Source organism: Stegostoma tigrinum, chromosome 12 (genome assembly GCF_030684315.1).
Source record: "Stegostoma tigrinum isolate sSteTig4 chromosome 12, sSteTig4.hap1, whole genome shotgun sequence".
Classification (NCBI taxonomy): domain Eukaryota; kingdom Metazoa; phylum Chordata; class Chondrichthyes; order Orectolobiformes; family Stegostomatidae; genus Stegostoma; species Stegostoma tigrinum.
The window spans coordinates 29201424-29221608 of NC_081365.1; the positions used below are offsets into that span (position 1 = coordinate 29201424).

General features: G+C 40.1%; 1 protein-coding gene across 1 annotated transcript in view; it reads left to right on the forward strand.

Moving 5' to 3' along the window:
• Positions 1 to 20185, forward strand: part of tfg (trafficking from ER to golgi regulator) — a 106066-nt gene that overhangs the window by 59233 nt on the left and 26648 nt on the right. Inside the window, exon 6 of the mRNA XM_048541450.2 lies at positions 9088 to 9228. Within this exon, the coding sequence (XP_048397407.2) occupies positions 9088 to 9228 (141 nt within the window). The remainder of the gene's footprint in view (positions 1 to 9087; positions 9229 to 20185) is intronic.

Consider the following 20185-nt stretch of genomic DNA (forward strand, 5'->3'; position numbering starts at 1 on the left):
ATCCTCTTTGGGCGGTTGTGGCGGGGGCGGGGTGTGAGGGATGTGTTGCGGGAAATACGGGAGACGCGGTCAAGGGCGTTCTCGATCGCTGTGGGGGGCAAGTTGCGGTCCTTGAAGAACTGGGATGTGCGGAAGTGGAATGTCTGGTCGTGGGAGCAGATGCGGCGGAGGCGGAGGAATTGGGAATAGGGGATGGAATTTTTGCAGGAGGGTGGGTGGGAGGAGGTGTATTCTAGGTAGCTGTGGGAGTCGGTGGGCTTGAAATGGACATCAGTTACAAGCTGGTTGCCTGAGATGGAGACTGAGACGTCCAGGAAGGTGAGGGATGTGCTGGAGATGGCCCAGGTGAACTGAAGGTTGGGGTGGAAGGTGTTGGTGAAGTGGATGAACTGTTCGAGCTCCTCTGGGGAGCAAGAGGCGGCGCCGATACAGTCATCAATGTACCGGAGGAAGAGGTGGGGTTTGGGGCCTGTGTAGGTGCGGAAGAGGGACTGTTCCACGTAACCTACAAAGAGGCAGGCATAGCTGGGGCCCATGCGGGTGCCCATGGCCACCCCCTTAGTCTGTAGGAAGTGGGAGGAGTCAAAAGAGAAGTTGTTGAGGGTGAGGACGAGTTCGCCTAGGCAGATGAGGGTGTCGGTGGAGGGGGACTGGTTGGGCCTGCGGGACAGGAAGAAGCGGAGGGCCTTGAGGCCATCTGCATGCGGAATGCCGGTGTATAGTGACTGGACGTCCATGGTGAAGATGAGGTGTTGGGGGCCAGGGAATTGGAAGTCCTGGAGGAGGTGGAGGGCGTGGGTGGTGTCACAGACGTAGGTGGGGAGTTCCTGGACCAAAGGGGAGAAAATGGAGTTCAGATAGGCGGAGGTGAGTTCGGTGTGGCAGGAGCAGGCTGAGATGATGGGTCTTCTAATTCCCTGGCCCCCAACACCTCATTTTCACCATGGACGTCCAGTCCCTATACACCTGCATTCTGCATGCACATGGCCTCAAGGCCCTCCGCTTCTTCCTGTCCCGCAGGCCCGACCAGTCCCCCTCCACCGACACCCTCATCTGCCTAGCCGAACTCGTCCTCACCCTCAACAACTTCTCTTTTGACTCCTGCCACTTCCTACAGACTAAGGGGGTGGCCATGGGCACCCGCATGGGCCCCAGCTATGCCTGCCTCTTTGTAGGTTACGTGGAACAGTCCCTCTTCCGCACCTACACAGGCCCCAAACCCCACCTCTTCCTCCGGTACAGTGATGACTGTATCGGCGCCGCCTCTTGCTCCCCAGAGGAGCTCGAACAGTTCATCCACTTCACCAACACCTTCCACCCCAACGTTCAGTTCACCTGGGCCATCTCCAGCACATCCCTCACCTTCCTGGACGTCTCAGTCTCCATCTCAGGCAACCAGCTTGTAACTGATGTCCATTTCAAGCTCACCGACTCCCACAGCTACCTAGAATACACCTCCTCCCACCCACCCTCCTGCAAAAAATCCATCCCCTATTCCCAATTCCTCCGCCTCTGCCGCATCTGCTCCCACGACAAGACATTCCACTCCCGCACATCCCAGATGTCCAAGTTCTTCAAGGACCGCAACTTACCCCCCACAGCGATCGAGAACGCCCTTGACCGCGTCTCCCGTATTTCCCGCAACACATCCCTCACACCCCGCCCCCGCCGCAACCGCCCAAAGAGGATCCCCCTCGTTCTCACACACCACCCCACCAACCTCCAGATACAACGCATCATCCTCCGACACTTCCGCCATCTACAATCCGACCCCACCACCCAAAACATATTTCCATCCCCACCCCTGTCTGCTTTCCGGAGAGACCACTCTCTCCGTGACTCCCTTGTTAGCTCCACACTGCCCTCCAACCCCACCACACCCGGCACCTTCCCCTGCAACCGCAGGAAATGCTACACTTGCCCCCACTCCTCCTCCCTCACCCCTATCCCAGGCCCCAAGATGACATTCCACATTAAGCAGAGGTTCACCTGCACATCTGCCAATGTGGTATACTGCATCCACTGTACCCGGTGTGGCTTCCTCTACATTGGGGAAACCAAGCGGAGTCTTGGAGACCACTTTGCAGAACACCTCCGCTCAGTTCGCAACAAACAACTGCACCTCCCAGTCGCAAACCATTTCCACTCCCCCTCCCATTCTTTAGATGACATGTCCATCATGGGCTTCCTGCAGTGCCACAATGATGCCACCCGAAGGTTGCAGGAACAGCAACTCATATTCCGCCTGGGAACCCTGCAGCCATATGGTATCAATGTGGACTTCACCAGTTTCAAAATCTCCCCTTCCCAACTGCATCCCTAAACCAGCCCAGTTCGTCCCCTCCCCCCACTGCACCACACAACCAGCCCAGCTCTTCCCCTCCACCCACTGCATCCCAAAACCAGTCCAACCTGTCTCTGCCTCCCTAACCTGTTCTTCCTCTCACCCATCCCTTCCTCCCACCCCAAGCCGCACCCCCATCTACCTACTAACCTCATCCCACCTCCTTGACCTGTCCGTCTTCCCTGGACTGACCTTTCCCCTCCCTACCTCCCCACCTATACTCTCTCCACCTATCTTCTTTTCTCTCCATCTTCGGTCTGCCTCCCCCTCTCTCCCTATTTATTCCAGAACCCTCATCCCAGCCCCCTCTCTGATGAAGGGTCTCGGCCCGAAACGTCAGCTTTTTTGCTCCTGAGATGCTGCTTGGCCTGCTGTGTTCATCCAACCTCACATCTTATTATCTTGTTTTATTTGGTGAGCTTTTGTCTTACTGAGGAATTTTCAGATCATCCCATCCAGCAGTCCACTACGAAAACTTTGCTCATGAATTTGCACCAACAACAATCTCTACTAAAGCAGTTGAGCCCTTCTGCAGCATTTTAAAACAACTCTCACAATTCTTTACAAAAAGATCCACAAAACACTTGAGTTAAAAACTGTCATTTTGCCTAACTCCCAATCTTATTGTTTCTGGCGAAAATGCAATCTGTTGTTCGTCTAGACTTGAGTTTCATTGCAATCTATCCATTAATTTTTGAACATATTGTTTACAGATTACTAAACAGGATAAAAATGTTACCTCCACCACCTTCTGCCAGCTATCAAGGGTGTGGCAAGGGGAGGGAGACTGGAAAAGGGAAGAAAAATCATTTCACAATGACAGGTTTTTGCACTCTACCTTGGCAAAGAAATGTTAACATCCTTTCGTCTGACTTTCTCTTGACCTAAGTTTTATCTGCAGTTATTGAGCATGATGGCTCAAGGGACCAGTAATGAAATCGGTTGAGATGTGAATGTTAGCCCAACAGTTTCAGCTGTGTATGAGCAAAGGCAAAACAAAAATTGCAGATGCTGGAAATCAGAACGAATAACATAATGTTCCGGAAGCACCCGGGCAGGCAGCATCTGTGAATGGAATGCTGGGATTCTTTTGCATTCAACATTGATTCCTGTATTCTCTTCATAAATGCTGCCTGATGCATGAACGGCTTCCAACATTTTTTGGTTTTATTTCAGCTGTGTATGTTGTCTACTGTTGTTTTGTAATCAGTACCTACTGTTCTTTCCTCTTTCTTTCAACCTGTTGATTTAATGTACATAGATAAGGTGGCAGTAGCTTTGAAATATCATTCCCCTTCCTGATTTTTGAAAAATTTAGAACAGTGAGGAATATTGATACTAGATGAGGATACACCTTTATCAGTCAACGTCCCAATGTACGTAGTTTCATTTATTCATTAACCTACATTGCACCCCTCATTTATATTATTTCTCTTCCATGCTGAATACTCTTGTGACTGTTCTGAATGCAGTTGAGTAGTTGTCTGCTATGACTTGGAGATCTGATATATTTAAAACGATGAAGGGAAATACATGATATCAGTCAATAAATGTAGCAAGGAAGCTTCCTTAAGAAAAGGAAATTAAACTTTGATTTGGGAATTAAGTTGCAATTTGCAATATATAAGTTTGGCATCTTGAATTGGAGAACTGCCAAAACAACACAACAAATTGAGAACCAATCAGGAAATGGCTGTAATGAGTGCAACCAGGCCTGTACGGAGTGTGTGAGATCGTCCACAAGATGAAAATGTCATAAGTACTGCTACTTCAGAATAACATCAAGGTAGCAACACTCCTCGCATTAAGACTTTGTCATTAAATTCAGGGAGATGCTCTTGATATCCAAAGTAGTGTCTATAATTAAACTGACTTAATCGGTGTAGTTTGTCACTGTATGATTAAGTACATGTTAGTGGTCAGTATTGTTTGATGTATACTAAGTGCTAACAGCTTCTGTCATTTTGCGACTAACAAAAGCTATTTCTTTCATTTTTCTGTTACAAAATAAATTCTTGCTGGACTTGAATGTGGCCTGCATCTTTCTCTGTTTTTAATCTGCTCCTCATAATGAGAAAAGGTGGACCTGGTAGGTGAATCCAAGGACAAGAGGATCCAGGGACAGAGCTCCAAACAGTGATGTGAGGTGTTTTACTCAGACATACAAGTAATTTTCAAGATCGTTTGGACTCTGGGCATTCAGTGTCTCCTAAGATCGTGATTGCTGTTCCATCAGCATGAACTAGATTTAAACCCAATTAATTGACCTTCCTTTTGAAGAACAAAGTAAATCCTAAAAATTTTAAAAACAAATTTTGAATGTTTAGATTAGAACAACTGAGAAAGTGTGCTTTGATTTGCTGACTTTTCCATGAAAATGAAATTGATAAATCTAGAAACAAGACTATATTGAAATCAGTACTTGCCTTTAATAAATGCATTTAGCTGCTAATGTTCTCCTGGATGCAAAGATAAATTTGAAAAAGCTCTCGTGCTTTTAGCATCAGCACTATACTTCATGGATTTTCTAAAAAATTGAATTAATGACAAATAAAAAGATTGCAGGTTTTACAACTGTATTTCCCTGGGCCATAGTTATAAAATTAGTCACTGGAATATTTGTCTCAGAGTTAAAAAAAAAAATTTTTAACAAGTGTTCTTGCATTTACTGCTGTTGCGGGAGAGTCCCAAACATATACCACCCGTCAAGAAGTCTTCTAATTTGAAAAATGTAGATTTATTCACACAGCATAATCATTTTAAGTGTGTTTCAGCAATTCAAACTAAAATGCTGTATCAACCAATTTGAATTCTACGTATCATTTTCCAATTTGCGCAATTGGAATGTCCGCAGTCAGTTGAACAGTTGGATATGTGGCTGTCGTTAGCCGTGACACGTTTTAAGAATGTGTATAAATATTCTCATCTGTCAGGCTTTGGGGAGGTAATGATAAAGGCAAAAAAATTTAAAAGCATAATTTGGGATTTCTTTCCATATTTATCCCTGCAGGATTGGTGCTTGCACTCCTTTTAGATAAAGAATGTTGAATATCTTTACAATTCTGAAATAACTTCATTTTGCTCTTTTATTTAGATGATGACAGATTGTAGGTGATATCTTAAAGGATCAGTTATTGGTCGCATTTTTTTAAGATTAAAAATAATTATCAGTTCTGTTTTTAATGACGCAAATAGATTTAAAATATTAATCAATTTTAAAAGCTACTTTGATTCCTGCAGCTTACAAATTATTTGGAAGAAAATCATGCATTGCATTTGAACCAAAGACTGCGGTTTTAATGTGTATCACACTCTAAGTATTCTGGATAGCTGTAGGTTTTGATTACCCTGTGCCAAGTTATAATCCCATTTGCAGGATTTCTGGTGTCCCATACAGGTACCATTCATTAATATTGCAACGTAATGGAGAGAGATCAAAAACGGAAGTTGCTGGAAGAGCTCAGCAGGTCTGGCAGTATCTGTGAAGAAAAAATGTCAGGGTTAGCATTTCGGGTCCAGTGACCACCTTAGACCTCAGGGTTCTGAGGAAGGGTCACCGGACCCAAAAAATTAACCCTGATATTTTTTCTTCACAGATGCTGCCAGACCTACTGAGCTTTTCCGGCAACTTCTGTTTTTGTTCCTGATTTATTGCATCTGCAGTTCTTTTGACTTTTATTTAGCCAAGAGAGATGACTGCCAGGGCTTTAACCTGGAGGTCACCATGTGTCAGGTAAGAGAAGAAGTTGAGAAAGAGAACCCTTAGTAAGCTTAGCCACTGTGAAAATTGAACCCAGACTGCTGACGTGACTCAGCATTGCAAGCCAGTCATCCAGCCAGCTGAGCAAAACCACCTCCCTTTTTAGGTGCAAATAAACACTTCTGTATGTTTGTGTTTCAGATTGGTGAATTATTTGAGGGTGGGAATCTGTAAGAAGTAGGAGATGCCAATTATCCACAAAGTCCACTGGACATAAAGCCGTATGAAAAATCTAATAACTTGTTGCTTTCACTGTGCAGTGACTGAATGTTGAATTGGATATTTGACGTGGATCACGAGGTTTATAAATTAAGCTAAAATCTTATGAAAGCATCACAGTCATTTGTAAGTCTTAGAGCAAGTGAAATTTAGTATAGCATTGATTAGACAAGCTCCAAATTTAAAATGTGTATTGGTAAAACTTGGATATGGTAAATCATTGTGAATTTTTTCACCTGTTTGGTTATGACATAACCAGTTTGTGTCTCGTGAACAAATGAATACCCCTAATGTGTTATCAAATTGGCCTGAAATTTGAACTAGACTGATATTTCAAAGATCATTTGAACTCTATCATTGTAGAGAGCTTTTTGAAAGAAAAGCCTGATATTGCATTTGGAGCATACGTGATTTATAGATCTGTAGAAAGAAGTAGCAATTTAAACAAAATTGTTGAGGAACCTACTTGCAATGTTTAAAGACTTCAGTAATTTGATGTCCTACCTAATAGATTTAATATTTGTTAGTTTTGGATTGGAGCCTCAGGGGCTTATGTGATGGGATGCAGCTGATTCGGACATGTCTGTTTTAGACCAGATAACTGTCAGAATGCTTTAATAAGAGCCATAGAAATTCAGTGTTATACAAGTACAAGGCCAGAGGATGCATTTGGCATAATGGATATAGTGCACAGCTGTTAACATATCACATACGTGCACATAATGTATGACATGTTTGCATCACTGTGTTTTGATCCAAGGTTCGGCATGCAGGTTTTCATTAGTGTTAATGTGAGTTACAGTGTTTTGAATCACACTATTAGGTGAATTTTTCCCAACATGGTTAGTGTTTCCACTCATTATTTGTTCAATTGGATGTTTTGATCAGGAAGTATTATGCAAGTATTGTACATTTAAATAAGAATTAATTCAGCAACAGTATGTCTTAGAAAGTGCCATGAAATTATTTTGTGTTAATTAAATGAAATGCAGGAAAGAAAACACTCTCAAGGAAATTTAAGTTTGAATACCTCCTTCTGTAATTTGGATTACTAAGAGGTAATCAGAAAAGTGTTAACAGTGAAGGTGTTACATTTCATCCACAATTAAATCAAAATTTCAATCAAATGTAAAATTAAACATGAGATTTTCATAAATATACATTGATTACTTACAAAACCTTTTGGAAATTGGGAGTTTAGTTGATGGCTTGTTTGTAACTGTTTACTCCAGCATTATTATTAAGCAGATAACAAGAACTGCAGATGCTGAAGTTAGAGTCAATACAGTGTGGAACTGGAGGAACACAACAGGTCAGGCAGCATCAGGTGAGCAGGAAAGTTGACATTTCGAGTTTACACCCTTCATCAGGAATATGTGAATCCTTTGCTGAGGACTGACTGACTGTCCTCAGTGAGGGAGAGATCTGGAGGGATGAATACCTTGAGGCTGGGGCTAGGTATGGAGCTTGGAGTGGAAGTAGGTGTATGTATGGGAATGGTCATGTTGGCGAAAGTGGAAGTAATGATGTAGTGGGTGGCAGTAGCAGAAGTGATGTTTTTCGGAGGCGTTTGCAGAAGGGGTATTGGTGGCATCATTAGGAGAAGCAGAGGTGGCCACATGGTTAATGGTGAATGGCTAGATGAATTATGGATGAGGTTGTGCATAAGGTAGTGGAGGAGGTCTGTGTTTGGAGGTAGGCATGAGCAAGTTTGGTGTACTCACAATCCTTAATGTCCTGTAGGGCAGAGAAAAAGCATTGGTTGAGAGTGTGGATCCTGCCTAGAATGAAAAACGGTAGAGGTTTTTTAATGTCTGCGAATTAGAGGCTCTCAACTGGGGTAAGGTTGACTCTAGTACCAAATGATGGCGATGCTTGGTTGCGAACGTGGAGCTGAGAATCTGCAGAGAAAACAGTTTCTGGACATACTGTAGGTAATGGCTGTTGCAGTTTGGTCCTGATGAACAGTGTAAATCTGAAACATCGAATTTCCTGCTCCCGTGCTGCCTGACCATTATTATTAAGTATCCAAGTTCTCTGTCAATGTGGGCTGCAGTGATTTGAAACATGTAATTAGATGAGTCTTTTATTGATACCAGCAGTGTTCCTGCTAATGGCTTGCTTGGATGGATATCTTGATCATGAAATATTTGTACAAATGTGAATATAATTAAGAACTCCGTTCAGTAGTATAAAAGATCATAATATTATTTAAATAATTAAATAAATGCATTCAGTGAAAACCATATTTTGAAGGACTTAATTGGAGTAGTGTAACATCTGGATAAAATAATAGTGATTACAGAACTGGCCATGGTAGGAGTAATTTTGTGTATTGAGTTAAGATGACAGCTGAAGAAATGCACCACATCAAAATGTATTGGCCTAAATCAAGCTTTTATGCTGTTCTAGTATTGATATTCTGCATATGCCAAGGAACAACATTGTACCACCCTTTTCCAAAGAAACACCTACCAATTGCATGTTGTTATCCAACCTACCAGCGCACATTTTTTCAAATCAGACAATAACTGGTATTTAACTTTTAACTAGCTAATTAAATGAAAGAAAAGAATTGGCACAAGGTAGTTAACTGTAATAAAGCAATTCAAATAGAAAGCAACTGCTGTCAGAGACTGGTCAGGTTTCATCACTCCTTTCTGTGTTGTAACTTGTATGTTTTTCTGATTTGGATTTCATTTTGCAGAATTGTGCTACTGATTACTGTATTTTTGCTCAGCAATATTAAATTATTGTTTTTCAGGCCCTCCAAGTGCTCCAGTAGATGAGCGGTCAGGAACACCTGACAGTATTGCCTCTTCGTCATCTGCAGCTCATCAACCTGGCGCTCCACAGCATCAACAGTCTTACGCAGCAGTTCAACCTCAGGCTGGCCAGATGGAAGGTAAAGAATTCCAATCGCTTATTAACAAACGTCAATTAATACCAAAGTACTGCACAAACCTTTGTGGCTTTAAAATTACAAAATAAATCAATTTTCATGTAGAATTTGATTTCAGTCATGCTTGCACTTACGAAACTGCTGCTGCTGTCAAAACCAGATTGCATTTCAGAGGAAATAAAGACACCAACTGGTCGTTGAAAAATCAGGTAACTGAGCCTTGGCAGTTGAGATGTTTAAGATGACCCTCAATTTAAGAAAGAAGGAACGAAATAATCTTCAAAGAAGTGTTTAGAGGATCAGGTTGGCTGAATGTTTTGCTTATATTGATAGAGTGGGGAAAGCTGAGGATATACAGGAAGTTTGAGTCTGACAGTTGAATAGCGAGGGAGTGTGTTAGACTGGAGGCGGCATACTGAGATTTTGCAGCATGTGGTTCAATCTTTGTGAGCAGAGAGGATGATGACCCAGGATTGAATTGGGCAAAGCTACAGAGTTACAGATTAGAGCTAACAGAGTTCGGTTTAATCTTAATGTTTATAGTTGTTGTTTCTGGCTCCAAGTGACTTAATGTCAGGAAAACAATTGAGCAATATAAATGCTGGCACAGAATGTGGATTGAGGGCGGTGGAGATGAGAGATATGCAGAGGTACCTGTCATCATAATAAATTTTGAAAATTACTTAATACCTATGTGTGATGTCAGATGGGGCATCTAATTAGGGTTATAGTGTGTAAAAAGAATGAAATCTTAGTGTATCCAGAGATGAGTGTTTGAGATCAAAAATAAATTGCTGGTAATCGTAAATTCAGTAACACTTTCTGGATAATCCTGTGCACACGAAGAATTTTGCTGATCACCAATTTTGGATTGTCACTTTGGCTGGTATTGAGGTATATTTATGTGCACAGTAAGCTACTTATATTAATACACATCCTTTTCTTTGCAGACAGAAATAGCACACATTCACTACTCCTTTTTCAACTCAAAAACGGTTAACAAGTGTTTGATAATTCATTTCTCAGGGCAATGCCTTGATTAATCAGGGTTGACCAATCTGGTTTAAGTTTTCTAAAACATCTTTCCACTTAACTGTCAGTTGTTTGCACCTGTTACATTTTCCTTGGCAATGCCCCTACCAATCAGAGTTCCCTTGCTAACTGATTAGTGCTCTCCTTTCATGCAGTATAAATGGTGATTTACCTATTAAATTAGTTCTCATGTAAATTGTCCTGAGAGTGCAAGATGAAATGTTTCAACGAAATGTCCTTGTTTAACAATTTGACATTTTCCATATAATTCATTAATGGTAATGAGGATTTTTATTCAAAAGTGGAGTCTGCATTCCCAACACAAACCAACGTTCAAGATGGCAGCCTAGAGCCATCTACGTGTGTATCGTTTTATGTGTCTGAACAAACATTTTTTGTGATGACTTCTGTGATGCACACTTTGGCATTTGTGCAATGGTGTGTTGCTGCACAATTTCTGTAAACTATTTGAGAGCTTTTGTTCCTTATCCAAGTGTCTGTGGGATATGCACATTGCTCTTGGGCTGACATTTACTGTTCATTCCTAACTAAACTGTTCACGAGAGTTGGGCGTGGAAATTTATTCCAAGTGAGACATTGAAACTCTTTGGAATATTTAGAAATCAGTGTTTAACCTCTAAATTACCTTATGCAAACTGATTTTGGTTGATGTAGCTATAGATGGTTGAGCTTAGGTCACTAATCTGAGAAACTCCTGCAGCAGTATCCTGGAGATGATTGGCTTGCAAAATCTTTTGTGCAAGGTATGACTTCAAACGATTGATCCCATTGACTTCAATTTTGCTAGGACTTTTGATGCCATCTTAGCTCATGGGTAATGCTATAATGACTTGTGAAGTGGAGTGCTCTTGAAGCAACCTAAACTGTGCATCAATAAGTGGTTGTTATTGAATAAGTGTCACTTGATAACACTGTTAATGGTGTCTATTTCACTTTACATCTGATTGGACATAGGCTGATGACATGATACTTGGCTGGATTAGAATTGTCCTGCTCTTTTTGGACAGGACAGATCTGGGAAATTTTCTACATTGATGGTTAGATACCAGTTTTATCACTGGAATTGTTTGGTTAATGGTGCTGCTAGTTTTTGAGCACAGGAACTTAGTATTACAGTCGGGATGTAGTCAGGGAACAAAGCCTTTGCTCAGTCTGAGGGCTTGATCCATTTCTTTCACGTGGTGTCAATCCATGATGCTGGGCATCTTGAGACTGAGGTGAATTATCCACTTGGCACTTAGCTGAATGAATATGGTTACAAATGCTTTAGCTTCGTCCTTTTGTATTGCTGTAATGGATGCTGCCATCATTAAGGACTGAGATATTTATGAAGTCTTTGCCTCTGGTTTGTTGTTTAATTATTCACCAACATTCACAACTGAACTTGGCAGACCTGCAGAGTTTAAATCTGATCTGACATGGGATGAGTTAGCTCTATTAGCCATGTGTTGTTTCTGTTTTTCAGCATACAGAACCACCCACTCCCAACTGTAAACTGTAGCATTACCACCTCTGGTGGTTCTGTCTTGCAGCTGGGACAGAATGTACACAACCGTGGTGATGTATACATCTTGGGTACTGGTTTTAAGGCACAATTAAGGATATGTATTTACAGTCAGCTGTTGCTTGACAAGCCTGTAACCCAACTGTCTCAATTGTGGGAACATATGTTGATAGGAATGCCTTTGTAGAGTTGACTGAGCAGAGTATATGTTTGTCACTTCCGGCACCTAAGTCGCTTTTAGATGGTCTGTCCCTTTTATTTCACAACTAACAGTTTGATACATTGGGATTGCTTGCCTGGTCATTTTGTAGGGCAGTTAAACTGTCTCTGTGGACTTGGGCTCACTTTTATGCCAGACCAGGTAAAATTTTCTTTTGAACTAAGTGGATTTTTTTGTGGGAATCCAGTAGTTCCATGATCACTACTAATATTAGTTCTTATTGCAAAATTGTCAATTAAATTAAAATTTCCTCAACTGCCATGATGGGAGTTGAACTTGTTTCTCTGGAGTATAACTGTGCACCTGAGGATTACTTGCCCAGTAGCATTACCACAATGCTAGTGTCCTGTATTTAATGCTGGAGGAAGGAAGATTGTTGCTTTGAATCCCAGTGGACAAAGATGGTTCTGTTTGGTGCTGAGTTTTATGTACAAGGCAGTGATTCTGCTTTCCTTCGTCAGAATTGATATATGTGCCACTTACAGTTTACCATCTTTCTCAATTATTCACTGTCTGTTTGCTAATTATTTCCTTGTTTAATATCTATGCTTGGGAGGGTACGGTTTCCCGAGGCCAAACATTGGGAAAAGCAAAGCTTTCCTCTTTGGCTCCACTATAAGCACTCGACCTTTGTCACCAATTCCACTACACTGGAGGCAATACATCAGTCGTGCCTCCATTGGCAGATCGCTTTTCATGTTGTTAAATTCATTGGCTGTAATTTAAGATGGTTGAAATGTTCCAGTTAAAATAGCATCTGTGAAGGTAATAGTGCAACCAAGCCATTTTGGTTAAATGTTCGACTTTTCAATAGCTCAGCTTTTAAAACTTGCACTTTCAAAGCATTTATTTAATTGAGCTAGAAAAACAGTTTTGCAACCTTTAGAAATATGTACTGAAAGTATTTGACATCAAGTCCTGACCTGAAATTTGCTGCATAATTGATATAGTGTTCCAGTCCCGAAAGTGATTCTGGCAAACACCAGCATAAACGTGCTTTTCTGTTTGATCAAAGCTGTCAATCAGTAAAACAGTTAATTCTAATGTTAGGAAATTAGTATGCCCAAATTAAATGTGCTTTGCTTTAAAACAATGTATCATGGCCATATATTTATGAGGACGTGATGGTCTAGTGGTATTATTGCTGGACTGTTAATCCAGAGACCCAGATAATGTCCTGGGGACCTGGGTTCGAATCCCATCGTGGAATTTGAATTCAATAAATATCTGGAATTAGGACTCTAATGATGACTGTGAATCCATTGCCAATTGTCAGAAAAACCCATCTGGGTCACTAATGTCCTTTTAGGGAAGGAAACTGCCGTCCATACCTGGTCTGGCCTACATGTGACTCCAGACCCATGGCAATGTGGTTAATGCTGAACTGCCCTCTGGACATTTACAATTAGGCAATGAGTGCTACCTAGCCAGCGACACCCTCATCTCATGAATGAATAAAGAAATAAAGGGCAGTATTGCATTTTTAGACCCTATTTGTTAACATTTAATTGCTTGTTTTATTCCATGATAATTATTTAATGTGTGAATTTAAAAGTAGCCTCATAGGCCTGCTGTTTTGTCTGTTAAGTGGAACATTTGCAATGATTGCATGTTTCCAGGAACACACTGCTCTTTTAACTTTGGAATCTGTGATCTGCAAGAAATCGTCCTTGTTATGCAGTTCATGCCTCCATATTCACAGAATTTGTTATTGTAGCAATTTATTTGAACAGGTTTACCTGTCCTTGCTAAGTGATCTACAAATATAAAATAAAGTATTGTGTGTGTGTGTGTGATTGTTGATCACTTTAGTTTCAAAATTTATATTGTATCAAAACTTAGGTAATTTTAAAAAAATTCCCACTAACAGTGATTCAGAATTGCTTGACAATTTTGCCACAAAGTATTTGAGGAACAACATTTTTTAATGCTTTCTTTAAAGCATTGCAGATTTACCAAGCCACTTAGACAAATAGTAGTTAAAATTTTAAAGAGAAAGTCACTGTAGTCCCAGAGGACTACAGGGCTGCTTGGTGGTAGTTGAACCCGTGGGTGACCACGCTGTAAGTGAGGTTGGGGTGACCTTAGCTGGTATGGGAATTTAATCTGAACTGTTCAACCTAAGTTGTTTGTACCCTGAAATTAGTCAACTGATTTAAGCTTTTTTTAGGATATTAAAATATGGCACTTATCTGTTGACTTTGAACAAAAACTTTTTGAAGTCTACATGGCAAACAAATCAGAAAAGAATCACATACCCCATTTAAACTGAATAAGTTGTTTTTTGATACCTGATTTGTACAATAAACCAATCTGGTAATGTAACAAATAAATGAAGAACAGTGAAATATCTCACATGAACAGACCTTCGTACAGATCTTCGATGCCACTGAACCTTTAGAAGTTCTCTATATGTTAGGTATAATTTTGTAAAATTACTTTACTGATGAACTTTACTGCACACATTCAATTCTACACCAAGTCCCACATGCTTTTCACTTCATCTTCCATGCTAATCCACACGGTTTGTCCTTATTTGCAGTTCATTCGGTTGATTTAACCACCCATCACACCCTCCCTGCTTTAGTTTTGTTCACAGCCATGGAATTAATACTTCATGCTTTTCCCTGTGTTTCCAGCCTGGGTTCTTAAACTACCGGACTACTTTCCAACATTAAACTTTGTGCTTTTGTACATGGCTTATAGGGCATTAATATAGAATGATAACTTACTCCCTAGCTGCATATTTAGCATTAGAAGTAAAAAAAACTGGGATGCTTAGCATGTTCTGAGCCATGACCAACTTCAAGGCAACATTGTGGATTAGTGGCCATGTCACCAGACTAGCAGTTCAGAAATTGGGCTAATACTCTGGGGATCAGAGTTCAAATTCCTGTATGGTAGACCATGAAATTTGAATTCAATCAGTAAAAGCTTGCCGGGTAGTCAGTTGTCATTTTAAAACAAAGTCTGATTCACAGATGTCCTTTAGGGAATGTAATCTGTCATTCTTTCCTGGTCTGCCAGCATGTGACTCAACACCCAAGTGATGCAACTTACTGTTAGCAGCAATTAATGCTGGCAGCTGTATCCCATGTAGAAAAGAAAAGTTCTCCTGAATCTTGCAGTTAACAAAGTTGCAAATGTTGATGTATAAAGCTCATTAATGAGTTTACTGTGTAGAATAATGCATAGAAACACCTCACCAAGCAACATACTTTTGAGTTCATAATATGGTAGCAAAATGAAAAAAACATGTATGAAATATTAAAATTGACTGTCTGAAATGCACTTTTCACACTGCTCGATATGCTGGAGGACTGTGTACGGTGTATATACTTCTATTGCATCTGTTTCCTGTCCATACATTGAATTCAGATCTCTATGTAAATCTCAGCCATTTATTAGGATTCTTCATTTAGTTACTCAGAAGCCTGTAAAGATAGACCCATCAGTCAACACTGAGTAATGATAGAATTGATGGTAAACATTTCATTTTATGCTAATAAGCAAATATTTTAGCATTGTTTCTGTTTCTGCTATCTGGTTATGTATTATTTGATTAATGTCTGGAACATAGCTGCTATATTCCATTTATAGCCCTGAAACCAGTTTATTTCCAAGCTTTAATTTGATCTTGAGCTCTACCGCAGATAAAACTGTTCAGTACTCCCGGCTGCTGCAAAGAAAATGAAGCTTGATGCCATCCCCAGCAGCTATGCTCTCGTTTATGAGACAAAGACTCAGTACCACTAGCCAAAGAGGCACAATGTGAGACAGAGGGGAAAATGTGAAGGAGGGGGAGAAAATGGAAAGTTACTGTGAAAACAGCCTTTACTTTGTTTATACTTTAATCCATGTCTGAGGAATAGCCAATGAATGCTCAGCACTCGTGGCATGATATTAAAATTAACTGATGCAAAAGGTACATGTAAACTAAGGGTGGTTGAATTGCTAAGCTGAGATGTCCTGGCCATGACTTTGGCAGATTTTACTGAGTTCAATGTTTGTTCTGGCCAAAACACTCTGCTCATTGAAAGTAAACATATTCTGATTAATGAATGCACTGTGTAATAGAGTCATAGAAATCTACAGCATAAGAAAAGGCCATTTGGCCCATTGACTCTGTGCCAGTCAAAAACAACTACTGAAACTATTCTAATCTCATTTTCCAGCATGGCCATACCTCATACTTACCTGGACTGAATTCCATTTGCTCTGACCAGTCTATCCATATCCTCCTGTAATTTAAAGGCTGTCCTCCTTGCGATTTACCACCCCACAAATTATCATGTCATCTGCGATCTTACTGATCAGTACTCCTACAGTTCAAATCTAAATTAGCCAGATTTCCTTGGGTCCCATGGGCTCTTGTCTTCGTTACAAGTCTCCCACGTGGGACCCTATCAAAAGCCTTGCTGAAATCCAAGCAGACTGTTGATTGCATTACTGTCATATCTATACCTGATCTTATTAAAATTGGCCTTCTCCTGATTTAGAGCTTTTGATTTCAGGCCCTTCCTTGTTGAGTTCCATAACAATATTGAATCTAATGGAGCTATGATCACTGTCTGAAAAATGTTCTCCCAATAATACTTCAATGAATTGTCTAGTTTCATGATTTAAAATGAAGTCCAGCACCACATTTACTCTACAATGTAAGCTAATAGTGATTTGCCCCAAAATGTTCGACTCAGTACAACAGTGTTTCAGTGCAAGTGCTGCCAAGTATAAGCTTTCAGGTAAAGGTATCTTGTAAAATAGAGCGGATTGACATCACATCTTGCCAAAAAGTGATTTTGAGGCTAAAAAAGTTATTTTTTATGTTGGCACAATCCTGATGGTACAGTCATCGTTGTACTGAAAGAAGAGGTGAGAGTTAGAGGAATTAATTTTCCACACATCCTAGGAGCAGTGTGGATAATCATCGTAACGCATCTCATTTTTACGAGATGTGGAGTTCAGAGATATGCAAGATGAGAACGAGTTCATCCAAGTTGAATACACAAAGCAGAAATTGCAGAGAAACCCAGCATCTGTGGAGAGAAAACAGTGAATGTTCCTGACGCTTCTTCAGAACTCAGTTGTTGTTATTTGTTAACTATTAGTCAAAAATTTAAATAAATGTAAAATGTAAGATTGTTTAGAAGGATTTGAATTGAAGAGAACAAATTGTGAATGGAAATAATGAAAATAAATGCAGATTTGAGCTTTCACTGTGGCAAGTCAGATCCTCAGAACGGTGGCTGATAGTGGAATAGAATTTATAGTGGGAACCAAAGCTTTGGCCTTTCACTATTTAATTTGAGGAAATTTAAGTTCATCTAGACAATGGAAGAGCTAGAAAACTGATGGTAAGGTAGAGTTGTGCATCATCACCTTACATGTGAAAACTGATACGTTTTTGTTATGTTGTCAAGAGGCAGCATTTAAATGAAAAATAGTAGAGTGGCCAAGGATGGCTCCTATTACAGTTAGCACAAGGAGTTATTTTATTACAGTTAGGTAAGAATAGAAACAGGCAAAAGATGTTGGAGTATAACAGTGTGATCAACTGGATAAAAGGAACTGGAAGATGGAGAACTATGGTGCGAGAGTTTACTTTTGTCGTTGAATGCCCCACCCAGTTATAGGCAAATGCATCTTCAAATCTGTTTCGAATTTGATTGTGAACATGTACAAATCAGCTTAAATGCAGGTACACAAATTCTAGAAAATGTGAAGCACGCTCCTTGTAATCCTCAACAACTCTATGCAAGGATCCCAATGAGTAGATTTTGTTTTTTGATGTTTATTAAAATCCACACTTCCTTTTCTATTTCCAGTATATTGCTGTTTCGTAAAATAGTTATTTTGTGTGCCTCCCACATGCACTAAAAATGCCAGACAAGTTCAGTCAAGTTATAAAACTAAAGAATCCTGCTGGAACATGAATTTGTAAAATTTGCGATTAGATTTTTGACCATTAGATTTATGTGCTCTCTTTTATTTCAAGCATGTTGTAGTTTAAGTTGGCCTTTTTCTTTAACGACCATTCAGGTCATTGAGTCTACTCTGTCATTTGACGAGGTTTTGGCTGATCTGATGATCTTCAACTCTACTTTCCAGCCTTTTCCCTATAGCCCTTGAAGCCCTTACTGTTCAAAGATATGTCTATCCTAGCCTTGAATATACTTAAAAATACAGCCTTGTGAGTCCTCTGTAGTAAAGAATTTCACAAATTCACTACCTTATCAGGGAATAAATTCCTCCTCATATCTGTCGCAAATGTGCAACCCCTTATTTTAACATTATACTATCTGGCCTTAGACTCTCTCACGAGGAGAACCAACCTTTCTGCATCTCTCTGTCAAGTTAATTAAGAATCTTGATTATTTCAATAAGATCGCCTCTCATTTTTCTAACTTCCAAAAGAGAACAGGCTCAATCTATTCAGCCTCTCCTCCTAAATCGGTCCCTGCATACCTGATGTCAGCCACATAAATCTTCTCTGATGCGTCCAATGGTAAAATACCTTCCCTCTAATAAAGGGACCAAATCTATTCACAGTATTCCAGCAGTGTTCTAACTAATATCATGTACAGTTTTATTGAAACATCCCTACATTTATACTCTTAATTCCTTTGAAATGAAGATCGACATTTTATTTGCTTTACTTGTTAACTGCTGAACTTGGATGCTAGTTTTTGTGATTCATGCACTCCTAATCTCTCTGTGCTGTAGCTTTATGCAGTCTTCCTCCATTTAATTAATACTCAGTTCCTCTATTCTTCCTGCCAAAACACAGTTTTTGCCCACTCGTTTAACCTGTTCTTTGATTTTGCATTATTGCTAGTGATTCACACCTACTGCTTGCCTTTACATGGGAGCACAGTCTAATTCAAGTAAGGCATTGTCACCTACAATAAAGGAATTGTAGGTCATCTGTCGCTAATGCAGCTGCTGATTCCTGTATATTCTTTCCAGGGGCAGCACATTTCTGAGGCAATCTAGAGTCATAATTTGTCACACATTTTCAGTGTTACTGTGTAGAGATGTCAGTGCTTTGGTCACGTGCTGACCATTTCCAGCTATCAAAATCAATCTGGCATAAAATGATATCTCACTTGCATTCATGCTTGCATGTTAATTTTGGCTGATCATCTGATCTCCTTCCACCATCAAGCTCTCCATAAAGTACATTATTTAGTAGGTGACCATTATCCAGTCTAACAGCATATCCCTGTCATTGTGGTCAGTGTAATTTTGTCTTGTTTGGTGCCACTGGATCCCACAGTTCCTTATGCTTGAATGTTATGTCAGTCATTGACAGTTAATCAGTTAGAAACCAAGTTAATAATATGGTTTCTTTGTGTTACAGTTTCGAAAATCTGAGCTTGTTTATTCATTTTATCTTTGGAATCCTAAACAAAATTAAGTCTTTTGCCATGGTGTGCCAGGGTAAGACTCTTGTGTGGTAGAAAGAATTTATGGAACTTTGTCAAGATATACTTTGTAAGCGTGCAGCAGTGGATGAAAAATTGGCATGAAGCTCAAAATATATTTGTTAGAAGAGAGTGTGCGTAAATATTGTACAAATATTGCATTGTATGTAAAGAATAGACAGGCTAGACCTGTACCCTCTGGAGTTTGGAAGTGTTAGAGATGACTTAATTGAAACATCCTGAAGAGACTTGACTGGGTGGAGTTGGAGGTAAAAAGAATGTTTCTTACATAAGATAACAAAGTGTGAAGCTGGATGAGCACAGCAGGCCAAGCAGCATCTTAGGAGCACAAAAGCGTTTCTTATTGTGGGATTATCTAAAAGTAGGGGTCAGAGTTTAATAGTAAGGAGTCACACATTTATGTTGGAGAAAAATAAATTGAGGGTTGTAAATCTTTGGACTTACCTTCCTCAAAAGGCTTTAGATGCAAAATCTTTGACGATTTTTAAGACAGGTTAATAGATTCTTGACCCCCAAGGAAATGGAAGTTTATGCAGGAATGCAGAGTTGAGTTTAAAATCCGATCAGCCACAGTCTTAATGAATGATAGAGCTGGATTGAAATGTCAATTGGCCCTTGTCCGTATTTGCTTTCAGTAAATTATTATACCGCTGGTTCTTATGTACAGAGTGTTAATGTGTAAACATGTTCATGTTCAAGATTTATGGTACACTTTTTATTTGTCATTTCATGTTCTGT